General features: G+C 45.5%; 1 protein-coding gene across 1 annotated transcript; it reads left to right on the top strand.

Moving 5' to 3' along the window:
* The first annotated feature begins 550 nt into the window (after window positions 1-550).
* On the top strand, window positions 551-15,985 carry podn (podocan). The gene is made up of 11 exons (XM_030373029.1): window positions 551-690; window positions 4,765-5,076; window positions 5,590-5,683; window positions 7,131-7,195; window positions 8,040-8,149; window positions 8,601-8,757; window positions 9,916-10,031; window positions 11,143-11,356; window positions 12,295-12,738; window positions 13,453-13,601; window positions 14,829-15,985. The coding sequence occupies exons 2-11, from the start codon at window positions 4,804-4,806 to the stop codon at window positions 14,995-14,997; spliced, it is 1,791 nt and encodes a 596-aa protein (XP_030228889.1). The 5' UTR covers window positions 551-690; window positions 4,765-4,803; the 3' UTR covers window positions 14,998-15,985.
* The last annotated feature ends 32 nt before the right edge of the window (window positions 15,986-16,017 follow it).

Raw genomic sequence — 16,017 nt, 5'->3', positions numbered from 1 at the left:
GCATTAGCCAGGTCAAATCAGAACCAAACTGTGGTTTCAGTTGAAGAAAGGAATTCCCCTGACCATCAGAATAACATTGAACACAACATTCAAGTGTTGTGATTCAACAGCTCTAGGGTTTCAAAGCATTCGAGAGGACAAACTGCACTCGGCTGAACCGATTGGTTGAGCTGGTAAAGCCAGGAGATGATTCCAGAGGGAAAGTTCTGGACCCATATTGAGTATAAATAAACCAATCACTACTACACCAAATTATCGCAGTTCCATACTCAGAGTGGAAAAACCAAACCCCGAGGGGGAAAAAAATAACACAGGGAAAAAAAGTTGAGAATTCAGGCCTTTGGCTTCCATTCAGGGCCAAGCTTTCTCTCTCTTTCTCTCTCTCTCTCTCTCTCTCTCTCTCTCTCTCTCTCTCTCTCTCTCTCTCTCTCTCTCTCTCTCTCCCTCTCTCTCTCTCTCTCTCTCTCTCTCTCTCTCTCTCTCTCTCTCTCTCTCTCTCTCTCTCTCTCTCTCTCTCTCTCACTTGAATGCTCTCTCTCTCTCCTCTCTCTTGCTTTCCTTTCTCTTTCCGAACCTCCCTCTCCCACTCCCACTGTCTTCCACATCTGGATGGTGTCTGTATCCTGCAATGGGACAGTCTACGTTGGGACAGTAGCCTCCACGATACCGGATCTCAGCTAAAACATTACTGTAAGTCAACAAAATGCTAATAATACTAATTGTAGCAATAATATGAATACTTCTAACAATGATGCTGGTGTTTGACTTGGTGACTCTATAGCATATAGTGAGTGAGCGTAAATATACCAGAAGTCCTCTGTGACATTCTTATGTGTAGAATGTGTTTGACATGGTAGATTTCAGTGGGATGTTTGTGTGCGTGAGTGTGTGTGTGTGTGTGTGTGTGTGTGTGTGTGTGTGTGTGTGTGTGTGTGTGTGTGTGTGTGTGTGTGTGTGTGTGTGTGTGTGTGTGTGTGTGTGTGTGTGTGTGTGTGTGTGTGTTATGGTTGGTAAGGGTTCCAGCGGGACATAAAGAAATGGGTAAATTTGCAGAACAGACCTCTGTAAGTTATTACAGAGCCTTGCTGTGTGGCATCTAATGGAAGTTCTTGGGATACACTGAAACAACTGTTGTTTTTAAAAAGGATTGCATGCAATCACACACATACACGCACAAACATGCACACACACACACACACACACACACACACACACACACACACACACACACACACACACACACACACACACACACACGCACACACGCACAAACATATACATACACTCCTGTGTATGTCGGTAAGAATTATCTTGCATTTGTATTGCATATTGTGTGTGTCCTTGTGCATGCCTGCACCTGTGTTTGCCTATTTGAGTCTAGACACATGTTCTGAACCAAAGCCTCATGGTCTTCTGTTTACCTGAAGGCTGTGACTCCTGGTTGATAAAACATCTGTGGTATTTCTATAAGGTGGAACTTGTTACACGAATACAAAACAGTGCGAGACTGCCTTCTTAGCATGGATGGCCGTAGTGTGCATGAAGCACCTAACCCTGGCAGGTTTATCGTCTTGCTCTGCCAATGGGAATCTAAAATGACCGAAGGGAAGTGAAGTGGAAGTGACTTCTGTTAGAGTGACTCCAGGTAAAGTGACTCCCGGTTAGAGTGACCGGGTGAAGTGACTCCCGGTTAGAGTGACCTGGTGAATTGACTCCCGGTTAGAGTGACTGGGTGAAGTGACTCCTGGTGAGGGTGACCGGTTGAAGTGACTCCCGGTTAGAGTGACCGGGTGAAGTGACTCCTGGTGAGGGTGACCGGTTGAATTGACTCCCGGTTAGAGTGACCGGGTGAAGTGACTCCTGGTGAGGGTGACCGGGTGAAGTGACTCCTGGTTAGAGTGACCGGGTGAAGTGACTCCTGGTTAGAGTGACCGGGTGAAGTGACTCCTGGTGAGGGTGACCGGGTGAAGTGACTCCTGGTTAGAGTGACCGGGTGAAGTGACTCCCGGTTAGAGTGACCGGGTGAAGTGACTCCCGGTTGAAGTGACTCCCGGTTAGAGTGACCGGGTGAAGTGACTCCCGGTTGAAGTGACTCCCGGTTAGAGTGACCGGGTGAAGTGACTCCCGGTTGAAAGGACTCCCGGTTAGAGTGAGCGGGTGAAGTGACTCCTGGTTAGAGTAATTCATGGTTCATTTGACCCCTAGTGGAACTGACGCGTGGTTAAAGTGACTCCTGGTGCATTTGACCCCTAGTTCCACTGACTCCTTGTTAAAGTGACTGCTGGTTCATTTGACCCGTAGTTGATTGATTGAAATTCTTTATTGACACATGTACAAAGGTAAGCATACAAATGTACGTCAGGTCAAAAGGATAACACAAAAAAGCCCATGTTCTTATTTCCATTGTGGTCCCTTGGTAGTGTAAGCATGTAAGTGTGTGTGTTAAAGGTAATGTACATGACAGTGCAGTAACAAAGTAAAATATGACATTCCAATCACACATTCACAGTTCTTATAAACATACATTTTCATCTATAAAAGAGACACCATAATAAATAACCCTATGACTGTCTGCTGCTCAGTTGTTGGCCTTACCCCAGGTTCAAGTGACTCCGATTTTGTCATGGCTGCTTATAGCTGAACTCGGTGAGAGAGGAAGTCAACAGATGTCTTAGATGGTGGAGAGGCTTTTAGAGGTTTGCTTTTGTTGTGTGGGCTTACTGAGTGCCTGTTTGGAATATTTCCATCAATACTAAGAGAGATGTGGAGAGAGGGCAATTCTGGGGCCATGTAACAGTTTTTATGCACACAATTCTGAAAACTTGAAGCTCATGTATCAACTACAAGACTCCAGACTGCTAAACTCTAAGCAAAATTCTACTGTTTTCACATTTTTGCTAAACTCTAAGCACAAATCTCATCATTTAGCAAACTTGGTTCACCTGGATCACACTGGCCTTCAAAACGCAACAACTAATTACCAATAAGTCAAACTCACTTCTCACCTGTTCAAACTCAACTGGCAAAACACTTCAATAATGTGTCAGAGCATTAAAGAGGACTCTGTGAGCTCTACTGTGTTGTAGATATGGTCCTTTGGCCTGATCAGGATTGGAGGTGGGATACATACAGATTTACATGTAGATCTGTTTCACCTCATTTATATTCTTATTTTTATGTTTTGTTGGCCTACGAAAAGCTTTTAATGCAGCCAGCTCAGCTAAACATTTTACTGTATTACAGCCAAAAAAATAATATTTGCTTTGTTACCTTTTTGTACTTGTACTTGCACTGATTTCATCATACATCCCCGAAAGACAGTCTGATAAATAAAATGAAAAACACTACAGTTAGAAAATGTTTACATTTTCTAACTGTAGTGTTTTTCATTTTACTTATCAGTGCAATTACAGTACTATACTGTAATTTACCAAGATAGGTAACATTGGTGTATTGTCAGAACAATATTGCAGCATCAACTATAGGTGTACAGTATGACTCTGGGAAGCTGGGCTGGTGAGTTTAGCCCATTGGATAGACAAATATGCATTGTATCCTATTCTGATACAATTGTGTCAATGCAATATTTATATGATATATTCACAGTATTGTATTACAATATGGCAACAGTTTTTATGCTATATGTACCACCTAATTGCAACTTTAAAAAAGAGAGCTATTTCTAAACAATTCTATACATTGGAATATGTAACATGGCCTCATAAAGGCAAAACATATGTAAATAGCATGTTGATGGAAGTGTTTTGAATTGATCATAAGAGATATTCATTTGATAGCTGTGTTTACTGTTTGGTGGAAAAAAAACAGTTTGAGAAGAATTTGTGTAGTTTTGACTAAATTATTAACTCTTCTCAGGTTTGGGTTTAAGAGTTTTGAGAAATTGAGCTATAATTTCAGAAAACGTGTTTAAACGATTGAGAAAAACTGTAATCATAGAACTGTTCTCACTTCCCCTATGGATCTTCATCCCTTAATCAGAGGAAACACATTATTCCGTTTTTTATGAACGACACTTGAATGTGATGGTATGCTTAAACACACAAACACACACATGAACAAACACATGCACACACAAATTCGGAGTGGTAAGAATTAGTGCCGATGGTTGCTGATGGAACCATTCGCCACGACCCTCCACTTACTCAAGAACCGGTACTCACTTCTCAGCTTCTGGATTATCTGTTCAAAGTAAAGTCGCTATGGGTAACATTTCAACGAGCCCGTAGCTTAAAATAACCTGGATATATTGTATCACCCTCTCTCCCAAGGCTGTGATCGATAGCGCTTTAAATAATACTATCAATTAAATCCATTACTATAACTGATGCATTCTACAAATAGAAAATGCTATTAGATTGTCTTGTTTACATGAATCTTAGCATTGACGCTTACATAACCCCTCCCGTTCACGCCACCCAGCGAACCCAGCTACGCTTGTTCATTTTACATAGTTGCAAAGCCAAGTAGGGTGGACTGAATATTGTCATTGAGTTATTGAGAGAGTGAAACAGTAAATATCTTGTATTAAAATACTTTAAATATCGGGAATAACTGTTTTAAAGCTTGACGGTTCTTATAAAATGCACCTATCAACAGCTTATTCAATTATGACCCATCTGTTCTGAAAGGAGCTGAAGGAATTGTAGAATAAACAGATGTGTTGTTGTGTGTCTGGATGCATCTAGAGCAGAAATAGAACAAAATTATATGTTCAGTGTTTTATCTTCCATGTTCTCTTCTCAGCTAACTGCGCAATAGCGTTAGATCTGAACCCACCAGGACATGTTGGGAGGGCCAAAAAGCTCACTCCTGCGAGCCCTGAGCGTTCTGCTCTTGGCCTGGGCCTTGGTTGGGGGCCAGGCCCTTCAGCCGGAGGAAGAGGAGGAGATGGAGGAGGTGTTTGAGGAGGAGGAAGAGGAGCTGGTCGCCGGGAAGACAGCGGTGGTCTGTCCGCCAGAGTGCAGCTGCAGAGATGGGGTGGTGGACTGCGCTGGGGTTGATCTCACCATGTTCCCCGAAGAGATACCTGTGAACACGCGGCAGCTCTCCCTACAGGTCTCTCTCTTCTCTCTCTCTCTCTCTCTCTCTTCTCTCTCTCTCTCCCTACCTCTGTAGGTGTGTGTGTGTGTGTGTGTGTGTGTGTGTGTGTGTGTGTGTGTGTGTGTGTGTGTGTGTGTGTGTGTGTGTGTGTGTGTGTGTGCGTGTGTGTGTGCGTGTGTGTGTGTGTGTGTGTGTGCGCGTGTGTGTTAACCTGTCTCTCTTTTTACCTCTTTCCGTCTCTGTGTGTTTCTCTCTCTCCCTCTGTCTTTTTATATACCTCTCTCCTCCTCTGCATATCCCTCGTTCTGTGTCTGACTATGTGTCTGTGTGTCATACTGCATCTCCCTGTCTCACTCCCTCTTCCTCTACAGCTGCCTCCCTCTCTCCCTCTCTCCGTCTCTCCTTCTCTCCCCTCTCTCTCTATCCCAGTGTGCGTCTCTCTCTTCCTCCTGCATATCCTAATGTCATGTTGTTGTCGTTGTTGTCATGTGGTGATGGGTTTGTTGTCTGTTGGCGTCCCGGGAACAGAACAACCAAATCGAGGTGGTGACGGTGGATCACCTGTCCAGTCTGCATCATCTGGAGACCCTCAACCTGCAGAACAACTGGCTCAGCACAGAGGGTAACTACCCTATATGTACCTACACAGGGTAACTACCCCATAGCCTACCCACACAGGGTCACTACCCCATACCGTACCCACAGAGGGTCACTACCCCATACCGTACCTACACAGGGTAACTACCCCATACCGTACCTACACAGGGTAACTACCCCATAGCCTACCCACAAAGGGTCACTACCCCATACCGTACCCACAAAGGGTCACTACCCCATACCGTACCTACACAGGGTCACTACCCCATACCGTACCTACACAGGGTCACTACCCCATACCGTACCTACACAGGGTAACTACCCCATAGCCTACCCACAAAGGGTCACTACCCCATACCGTACCTACACAGGGTCACTACCCCATACCGTGCCTACACAGGGTAACTACCCCATACCGTACCTACACAGGGTAACTACCCCATACCGTACCTACACAGGGTCACTACCCCATACCGTACCTACACAGGGTCACTACCCCATACCGTACCCACACAGGGTCACTACCCCATACCGTACCCACAAAGGGTCACTACCCCATACCGTACCTACACAGGGTCACTACCCCATACCGTACCTACAGGGTCATTACCCCATACTGTACCCACATTTTTGGGCAAATGATAATATACAGAATTATAATGCCTCATCAATGTTATTTTCAAGAAATATCCAACCTTAGTTCATAATAGTAGTCAAATAAGGATGAAATATAGATCCAGACAATTAAGGTTGTTAATCAAGGCCTAAATGCGAGATGAGAATCCATCCAAACATCTTCTGTTTATTTCTGGTCAATAATTGCAATATTCCTTGCTGAAGGGTGTACCCTATGCCTGTGGTGGTAAGTTATTCTTTATTCTAACCTTTTTTTAAACTACACAAAAATAATATTAGATCTGAATAGTTTGAGTATGTTTGAGTGGCCAGAGTGGCTGGAGAAGCATGTTTAAACACACTCCACTCCACATGTGTGTGCGTGTTTGGTGTTTGTATACATAGTGTTTAATCTGAGTGTTGTCTATTTTTAAATATGTACATTCCATATACACCCTCTTGGTTCTGTACAGCTGTGTCCCACATAACCCTTTTTTCCCCCAAGATCCCTCTTCCTACATCACCCATCAGCCCTTTCACCCTGAAGGGGCTGATGGGTAATGTAGTTTTGATAGGGCATGATGTAGTTTTCAAGTAGCATTGAACAAATTAAAAAACACATCATCAAAACTGCAAAATCCATCATTCCTTCCAAGGCGCCCTGAGGGGCTGCCTGGGGGATGTAGTTTGCATATTGCATTGAATACATTTAAAACGACATCATCAAAACGATATCATCCGTCATCCCGTCCAAGGAAACTCTGGAGGGGCTGAAGGATGATGTTGTTTCAATTTGCCAGGTAGTAACCCCTGGGTCAGTCACAATGCAGCTATTCTCAGAAAGGTGTGTTCCTCAGGTCTGGAAGACGAAGGATTTGAAGTCCTGGAGCAGCTGGCTTATTTATACTTGGCAAACAACCGCGTGAGTCATCCACCAGAACACTCGCTTCCCTCCCAGTATGTGAAGGAACATGGAGGAACACACACACACACACACACACACACACACACACACACACACACACACACACAGACACACACACACAGACACACACACACACACACACACACACAGACACACACACACACACACACACACACACACACACACACACACACACACACACACACACACACACACACACACACACACACACACACACACACACACTGTTTAACACATGTTTGCGTTAAGTGATGTTATTATACCCTCCATTATCAACACTGGTTCCCTTGAATGCATTAAATTAGGATTCAGAAGGTTCAGAATGAATAAGCGTGGTTTTAAGTGCTTACTGAGGAGCCGTTGGCATACCCGATGAATTACTATTATTACGAGAGAAAGAGATAGCCACGGTAACACTCAAACTATGGTGGATTTTGCCATCTCTCGATATAAGTCAAGTGCACAGACTCATAGAAACAACAACAAAACAAAGCCATCGCATCGCTTGAGTTAAGAGGCCTTAGTTCCGGTTTGTGAGAGCGACCGGTCGGGATGAAGGGAGAGAGGTCACCGTCTGTCATTGCTAAAGTTTTCTCTGTAAACATTGTGCTCAGTGGAAAAGACTGACGCGTTCCACTTAATGTCCAAGAGAAACAGAGCAGCCGCAGCCTGTTCTGCCAAGAACATGGAGACCAAGCCAGGAGACACGTTGTTAATGAAGGACTGCATACACGCTGTCCCTGTCTCACACACGCTCACTGCCTCCTGTCTGTCCCCTTTCTCTCCCTCGCCCGCCCTCACTCTCCCTTGCTCTTGGCAGCTCACCTTGGCTCCTAGGCATCTGCCTCGTTCCCTGGTGAGCGCAGACTTCGCAGCCAATGAGCTCACTAAGATTTACCCATACACGTTTGGCGACAAACCCAGCCTCAAGTAAGAGAGGGCGTGTGTGTGTGTGTGTGTGTGTGTGTGTGTGTGTGTGTGTGTGTGTGTGTGTGTGTGTGTGTGTGTGTATGGTTGTCTGTCTGTGTGTGTGCCCTGATCTCAATTAGCATGTGTTAGAATATAATTGAGTGTTTCTTACATTTGTGTGAGTGTGTGTGCTTGCAATGACAGCAAAATGTACGCGTGTGTGTGTGTCCACCACATCTCACAATTATAGCAGCGGTCTATTTAGGCATGGTTTGTGTGTGTGTGTGTGTGTGTGTGTGTGTGTGTGTGTGTGTGTGTGTGTGTGTGTGTGTGTGTGTGTGTGTGTGTGTGTGTGTGTGTGTGTGCTCGCACGTGTCTTAATGGGTGCGTGTTCAGGCTATATATGTGTGTATATGGTGTGCGGCAGTGTGTGAATCCATATCCAGGAGCCCACTAACCACCTCCCCTCCAGGTCAGTGTATCTCCACAACAATAAGCTGTCGGACGCCGGCCTCCCTGACATCATGTTCAACGGCTCGGCCAGCCTGGAGATCCTCATCATGTCCAGCAACTTCCTTCACCTGGTGCCGAGCAACCTGCCCTCGTCCCTCCACCGCCTGCACCTCAAGGTGCCCTCCCCTGCCATGGAGATCTTTTACGGTCCTACCCCCTCTTATTATTGTTTTTGAATTATTCAGAGAAAATAAATATTCAATTTGAATCAATCAGAGTCTATGATGTTCAGAAATCAAAGCTTTTGGAGGAAAAAATAGCAACATTTTGGAACAGATTAACCAAAACCATCAGGCAAGAAATAGCAAAACATTTCTTGTTGGACGGTTTTGGTTAATCTGTTCCAATACATCCTTCTTCTTCTGCACGTCTTGATTGATGCTAGCACTTTGAGTCACATACGGGGTCTCTTTCATTTTGAACTGGTGTTGTTTTTTTGTTAATTCTGTTGCTGGTTAGATAATGTTAAAAGTAAATCCAGTTCTGTTTTAGGGATTGTTATGTTCAGTGAAATATGTTAATAGTTATTAGTATTATAGTTATTTTGAAAGGTGTTGGTAGGTTCTGCTACTGGGAGGCCCTCTGGTAAATCAAGATCACTATGTAATGTTAATATGTGTGTATGCAGCAAAGATTTGGAATAGATAATTTCAATGTACTCCTTCATATTAAAGGTGTATAATTGTATTTTTAAGGGAAATTACAGCTAGCAAATTTGAATAAAAATGTATAACATAACACATTAAAAAATAGATTGTTGTGGACTCAAAATGTTAACTGTACCAGTATTAGTCAATGCACATCAGATCATGAGGAAAATTAAATCTAAAGTAAAAATACAAAGTATTTCACTCTCATATTGACATAGTTCTCAACTAGCTGATACACTTTAATGGCATAATGAAATTCCAGAGATTCCGTAATGGCTTTTGGTTTTGGTGTGGGTCGATTTTGGGAAAACATTTTCAGTGGCCCCATCTGGTCAACCCTTTCAAAAATGTCTGCGATCAACCTGGCTCCAGGCTCCCCCGTAAACACACTTCAGTTCAGTTTCAGTAAGCGGATGATAGGAGGGTTGCATTAATGTTTAATCAGCCCGCTGACCGGCTAACCATATCAGCCAATCAGAGGTTAATATGCACGCAATAGCATGCACCAACATGTGTTTAACCTAGAGAATAATCAAATGCAAACCAATGTACAAGTGCTCCTTGTTCCCTGGTCCATCTTCTCATGGTGCTAACACGTGATTGTTGTGATGATGTGGTTGCCAGAGCAACAAGCTGGAGAAGATTCCTCCTGGAGCCTTTCACAATCTGACCAACCTCCGGGAGCTTTACCTGCAGGATAACCTGCTGAGCAACGACGGCATGGACAACCTCACCTTCAGGTGAACAGACATACACACACTCCTACACACGCACTCCTACACACGCACGCAGGCAGGCAGGCAGGCAGGCAGACAGGCAGACAGGCAGACAGACAGCTCCATCGCTCTCAACGCCAATCGGTGATCCGGTAAAAAAATAGTAACGCACAGTACATCACACCTACTCACGGATACACAAACATGAAGGCACACCTTCACACACTTAAATATACACCTACACACACACCTACACACACTTCCAACACACACTTACACACACCTGCACACACTTGAACATACACCTACACACACAGGAACGCATATCTATGCACACAAATCAATGCACACCTACACACATCTAAATATACGCCTCCACACACTTAAACACACACACACACCTGCAGTGCAGACATAATAACCTCACACACACACACACACACACACACACACACACACACACACACACACACACACACACACACACACACACACACACACACACACACACACACACACACACACACACACACACACACACACACACCTGATCACTCGTTCAACTCATTTAGTTTCCAATGCCAAACTTAATTATGGTTTGATTTGATTCTGGTTAAATCAATCATCTTTGAAGTTAATTTATAGACAGACAAAATAATCAATCACATAGTTGCAATCAAATTATATTGCAACTCAAATTTACTCATATTTAAATGTATATCTCATGCAAGCAGTCATAGATGCCTTGCTCATTTGAAACCTCAGAACCTAACCTAGCCAAGATGCGAATGGTTCACACACTGGTTCACACACACACACACACGCTGGTACACGTACAGACACTGATTTGATGCCGGGCATTGAACCAGGATTCGCTTGAGTTTCCATCTGATGATTTTCCATCATTAGTGCGTATCAACTCAACACGTTGTCCTATTCAAGCTTGCTCAAGAAAACGATGGCAACAATGTTCCTTTATTGTTTTCTCCCTTTTTCAAATAAAAAAAATTGACAGATTCTCTCGACTGTACAGCTGTCATGTATTTATTTCTTCACCAAGACGCAACAAATAAATCCCATCCGTCGAAGCTCACCAGGAGTCTCTTAGTGATGGTTGGGTCTGTGTGTTTCCCAGCCAGCTGAGCAGTCTGGAGTGTCTGGACCTGTCCAACAACAACCTGAGCGTGGTGCCCTCGGGGCTCCCTCGCAGCCTGGTGCTGCTCCACCTGGAGAAGAACGCCATCCGTGAGATCCCCAAGGACGCGCTGGCCTCCGTCAAGAACCTGGAGTACCTGCTGCTCCACAACAACCAGCTGCGCTCCCGTTCCATTCACCCCATGGCCTTCCAGGTACCTCCAACACCACCACCGCCATCACCATCACCACATACACCCCCACCACCACCACCACCACCACCACAACCACCATCACCACATACACCCCCACCACCACCACCACCACCACCACAACCACCATCACCACATACACCCCCACCACCACCACCACCACCACCACCACAACCCCCTCCAACCCCACCACCGCCATCACCACCACCACCACCACCGCCATCACCACCACCGCCATCACCACAACCACTATCACCACATACACCCCCACCACCACCACCACCACCACCAACACCACAACCACCAACACCACTACCACAACCACCATCACCACCACCACCACCACCACATTCACCAATACCACAACCACCAACCCTACCACCACCACATACACCACCACCACCACCACCACCACCACAACGACCAACACCACATACACCACCACCACCACATACACCACCACCAACACATACACCACCACCAACACCACCACATACACAACCACCACCAACCCTACCACCGCCATCACCATCACCACCACAGCCACCACCACCACCACCACATACACAAACACAACCACCAACCCCACCACCACCACCACCACCACCACCACCACCACCACCACCACCACCACCACCACCACCACCACCACCACCACCACCACCAAAACCGTCACTGCATCTTTCACGCCCGCACATGTTTGACCAGGCATGTTTTAACAGCAAATTAATACAAAACTCCATCCTGACAGTTGGTTAGTCTGTTATTCGGATACACCAGAAGGGTTATCAGAAGTTTGTACTGCTGGGCAGTTGCCTTGAGTTCATGGTTCTTATATGGGAGTTGTCTTTGAGCATTGCTCCAACCTTCCAAGCATTACATAAAAATAGAGATGTACGTACGGCATATGAAACCACTCGTTCGTTTGATATTCTCTCCAGGGTCTGAAGAAGCTGCACACCCTGCACATGTACAACAACCTGCTGGAGCGCGTTCCCCGGGGCCTCCCTCGGCGCGCCAAGACCCTCATGATCCTGCACAACGCCATCTCCGAGATCGGCCGCAACGACCTGATTTTTCTCTACACGCTCATCGAGCTCAACCTCAGTTACAACCGGCTGACCAACAGCAAGCTGAACCGGGACGCCTTCCGCAAGCTGCGGGTGCTGGAGACGCTGGACCTGTCGGGCAACGCGCTCCAGGCGGTGCCACTGGGCCTGCCTCGCAGCCTGCAGGTGCTCCGGATCAAGGACAACAAGCTGAGCTCCGTGCCCGACGGGGCCCTGGCCGGCCTGGCCAAGCTGAAGGAGATCAACCTGAGCAACAACCAGCTGAAGCTCAACTCGGTCTACCAGGGAGCGTGGATGGAGCTCAGCTCGCTGACGGTGAGGATGGAGTGACATGGCATCGGATGTTTTCTTTACTCTGGTGGTCTTTTGCTATTGAGATATTAGGTCAAAAGGGATTGATTAAAATAGAATTTACGGGGAATGTTGGAACAGACTCTAGTGGTCGAGGTGGTTTGACAGCAAGCCGAAAGGTTTGGTGTCTGTATTGTCCCCAGTTCACGGGTTCTACCTGACTAGGTGTCTTTGAGTAAGGTGACCCCTAACCCCTAACTGCTCCTTCATGACTTATCTAAAATCCAGGTAACCACTTTGGATGAAAGTGTCTGCTAAATGACATTGGGCATCATCTGGCAGACACTGGGTTGTGAGGGCCTAAAGGCATTGGGATTAAACCCAGGACATTTCGGTTGGCTGGGAGTCAAACTTTGAGACTGTCCTCCTGCATTTACTCGTAGAAGTGTTAAAGCTAGTTTATCGTCTTGGATAAGAGAGAACTGAGTCATATGCGTATTGTGAAAGAAACTGGAAAAACGCCATCATCCGTTTGAGGCAAACCTGCGACCAATGGTGGTCAAATGATCGGCAGAAATTGCGATTTTAAACAACGCTTGTATGTCGGTAAAGAATAAGGACAGGGTGGTTCTGACACATTTCCAAGTACAACAAGACCGTGCACATGAACAAGCTCTTGATTGGCTAGGTGTCAGCGACAGAGTCCTGCGTTAAGGCTGAGTTTCTTCATTGTTTCAGACGTTGGATCTGTCAGGGAACCTGCTGTCCCACATCCCTTCTGACCTGCCTGAGTCCCTGGAGTACCTCCACCTGGCCAGCAACCGCATCTCCAGCGTCCCCCCCTCCGCCTTCCAGGGGACCCCCAACCTCAAGGGCATCTTCCTCCGGTAAGAACCAGGGAGGATGAACTCCCCATACATCCACACGGAGAGACACACCGACAAACACACATGGACAGAAACACACACACAAAAGTACACACATTTATGCATACCTACACACATTTATGCAAGCAGACCGACACACACACAGATAGAAAACCAACAAATACAAACACAACAACGCAAACAAATCATTCACCATATTTTCAGAAAGTCTGACATTTGATGGTGTCGAAAAGTTGAACAAAGTTACAAACCCATTTCCTTCACTGCTCCAGACTCGGTTCTATGACATCAAACTCTTATAGAGGTTTTTTTTTAACACTGGACCTGTCCTTGAAAGGTCTACCAATCTAAGAGAAAACACTGAACGGTTTCATGAAGATCAGGGTGTTTATGGTGTCGGTGGGTCCGTGAGACAGATCTCTCGGGGGACTCGGGGATTTTGTGTGTTGGACGGTTTGTTTAGTCTGGCCCAGCTGCAGCCAGCCAATCAGCTGCAGCCAGCCAATCAGCTGCAGCCAGCCAATCAGCTGCAGCCAGCCAATCAGCTGCAGCCAGCCAATCAGCTGCCGCCAGCCAATCAGCTGCCTCCTGTTCCTCATCTTCAACCGAACAGCTGCATTGTGCGCTCCGGGAGGCTGGGCAGGCTGGTGTTGAGGATCTTCAGAGGATTACCTCTGCGGCTATGTCTCCTTTGTTCTCTAAAGTTGCTTCCCTTGCGGACATCTGCTAAAGTTTAGCTTCATTTCGTTGTTTTCATATTTCTCTCTCTGATTTTATCAGTAATGGGAAAGATGTACCGATGATTGACTGTTTTGTTTTGAGTGTTCTGTGAATTCCTCTGTCCTCCGTGAACCGTAATAAAAAATATAAAATCATAACACAGACAATTCTCTCTCTCTCTCTCTCTCTCTCTCTCTCTCTCTCTCTCTCTCTCTCTCTCTCTCTCTCTCTCTCTCTCTCTCTCACTCTCGCTCTCTCTCTCTTTCTCAGTTCTAACACTTTTGATATTTACTATCTAGATTTCAAAACTCATCTGTTTACACAAAAAGGCTCACCCTGCTCTCAGCCTTACCAGCCTGTTTACACCGAGGGGCGTTTCACCAGAGATGCTCGCTTGACATGCGCACACAAGTCCAAGTTATAGAATTGTACCAAATCAATGGTTTCATCCATTTCAGAGAATTGGTACAACATCTCCCAGTTCTAACTCCTGCTCTCTCCCCCCAGGTCTAACCGTCTGTCGGTGGACTCTGTGAGCGAGAGTGCCTTGGCCTTCCTGACCCAGCTCCAAGTGCTGGACCTGGGACGAGACAGCCCCGAATTCCCCCCATTCAGACCCGGGGACAGGCTCCAGGAGAAGGAGGAAGGAATGGAGGAAGAGGAGGAGACCTTCTAGATCCTTCTTTACAAACAATATGTCTTTCTATCAAGTCATGATGGGGAAGAGAAGATGAGAAGTTAATGGAGATGGTGATGTTTCCGTGGACTTCCATGCGTCTTATTCACCTTGCGGCCTCATTGGTTCTAACCTCTAAGTGGCTGGAGAACTGAAGCCTGACATTAGAAGAAGTCTACACTTACCTCGGAATGATGTCTAATTTCCCTCTGAATCTTAATTATCCTAATCATCTTTTCGTTTGAAAGTTCACTAATGTGAGATTCAAGCTTGCATCTCTCTTTTTCTTTCATATGATTTATCATCTGGTATGAAATTATAATTTACCGAATCAAAAATGTCAACATAAACGTAAATATATATGAATACCCGCTAGTCGATTTATTTTCCCACCAAGCCAGTGTTTAGAACCAAAAGGGCCATATATGCCATAAACAGATGGCAGGTCATTCAGGTGCGTTGTTCTGAAGCGATCAACACATCCCTGGTGCCGGATACCGGATGAAACTGTTATTTCTGTTCCTGTGGTGACGTGCAGGGCTGCACCAAAGCGCCACTGCATTTATTTACAGCTTATTTTATCGTTGCAACGTTCATCTAATACATGATTCCATTTCATGTGATTAAACCAAAAGCAGTTATTATACCAAATACAATGTGAAGCTGTCCATACGATGTGGACCTTGTGAAAGGAATCAGGGCTTCAAAGAAGAAATCGATGAAACGTCATCATCCAGTATTGGCAGTTCAAGTAAGCTCCTGGGTGGTTCCCATGGAGACATCTCTAAACGCGTTTTGGTCTTTACAGTTTGCTGCTAATTCTGTGTGTTCCATCAATTTGCTATGAAATAAAGATACACAAGATATTTTTCTATGAGGTCTAGTGTTCCTGCTATTAAATGGATAGAATAGAGTTAGGTTGTCAACATCAATTACAACTGTGCTCGCCTTCTTACGCCAAAAGCAATAAATTATTTCACTCGTAAAATTCTGTGTTGTGTCTCTATAAAAGGTACACAA

This window comes from Gadus morhua, chromosome 12 (genome assembly GCF_902167405.1).
Source record: "Gadus morhua chromosome 12, gadMor3.0, whole genome shotgun sequence".
NCBI lineage: Eukaryota > Metazoa > Chordata > Actinopteri > Gadiformes > Gadidae > Gadus > Gadus morhua.
Note: the sequence above shows the minus strand (reverse complement) of the source record. Positions and strands in the feature narration are given on the sequence as shown.

Coding starts and splice junctions, on each gene's coding strand:
- podn (XM_030373029.1), top strand. CDS start 4,804: ATGTTGGGAGGGCCAAAAAGCTCACTCCTGCGAGCCCTGAGCGTTCTG. Junction 8,758..9,915: donor TCCACCGCCTGCACCTCAAG/GTGCCCTCCCCT, acceptor TGTGGTTGCCAG/AGCAACAAGCTGGAGAAGAT. Junction 10,032..11,142: donor ATGGACAACCTCACCTTCAG/GTGAACAGACAT, acceptor TGTGTTTCCCAG/CCAGCTGAGCAGTCTGGAGT.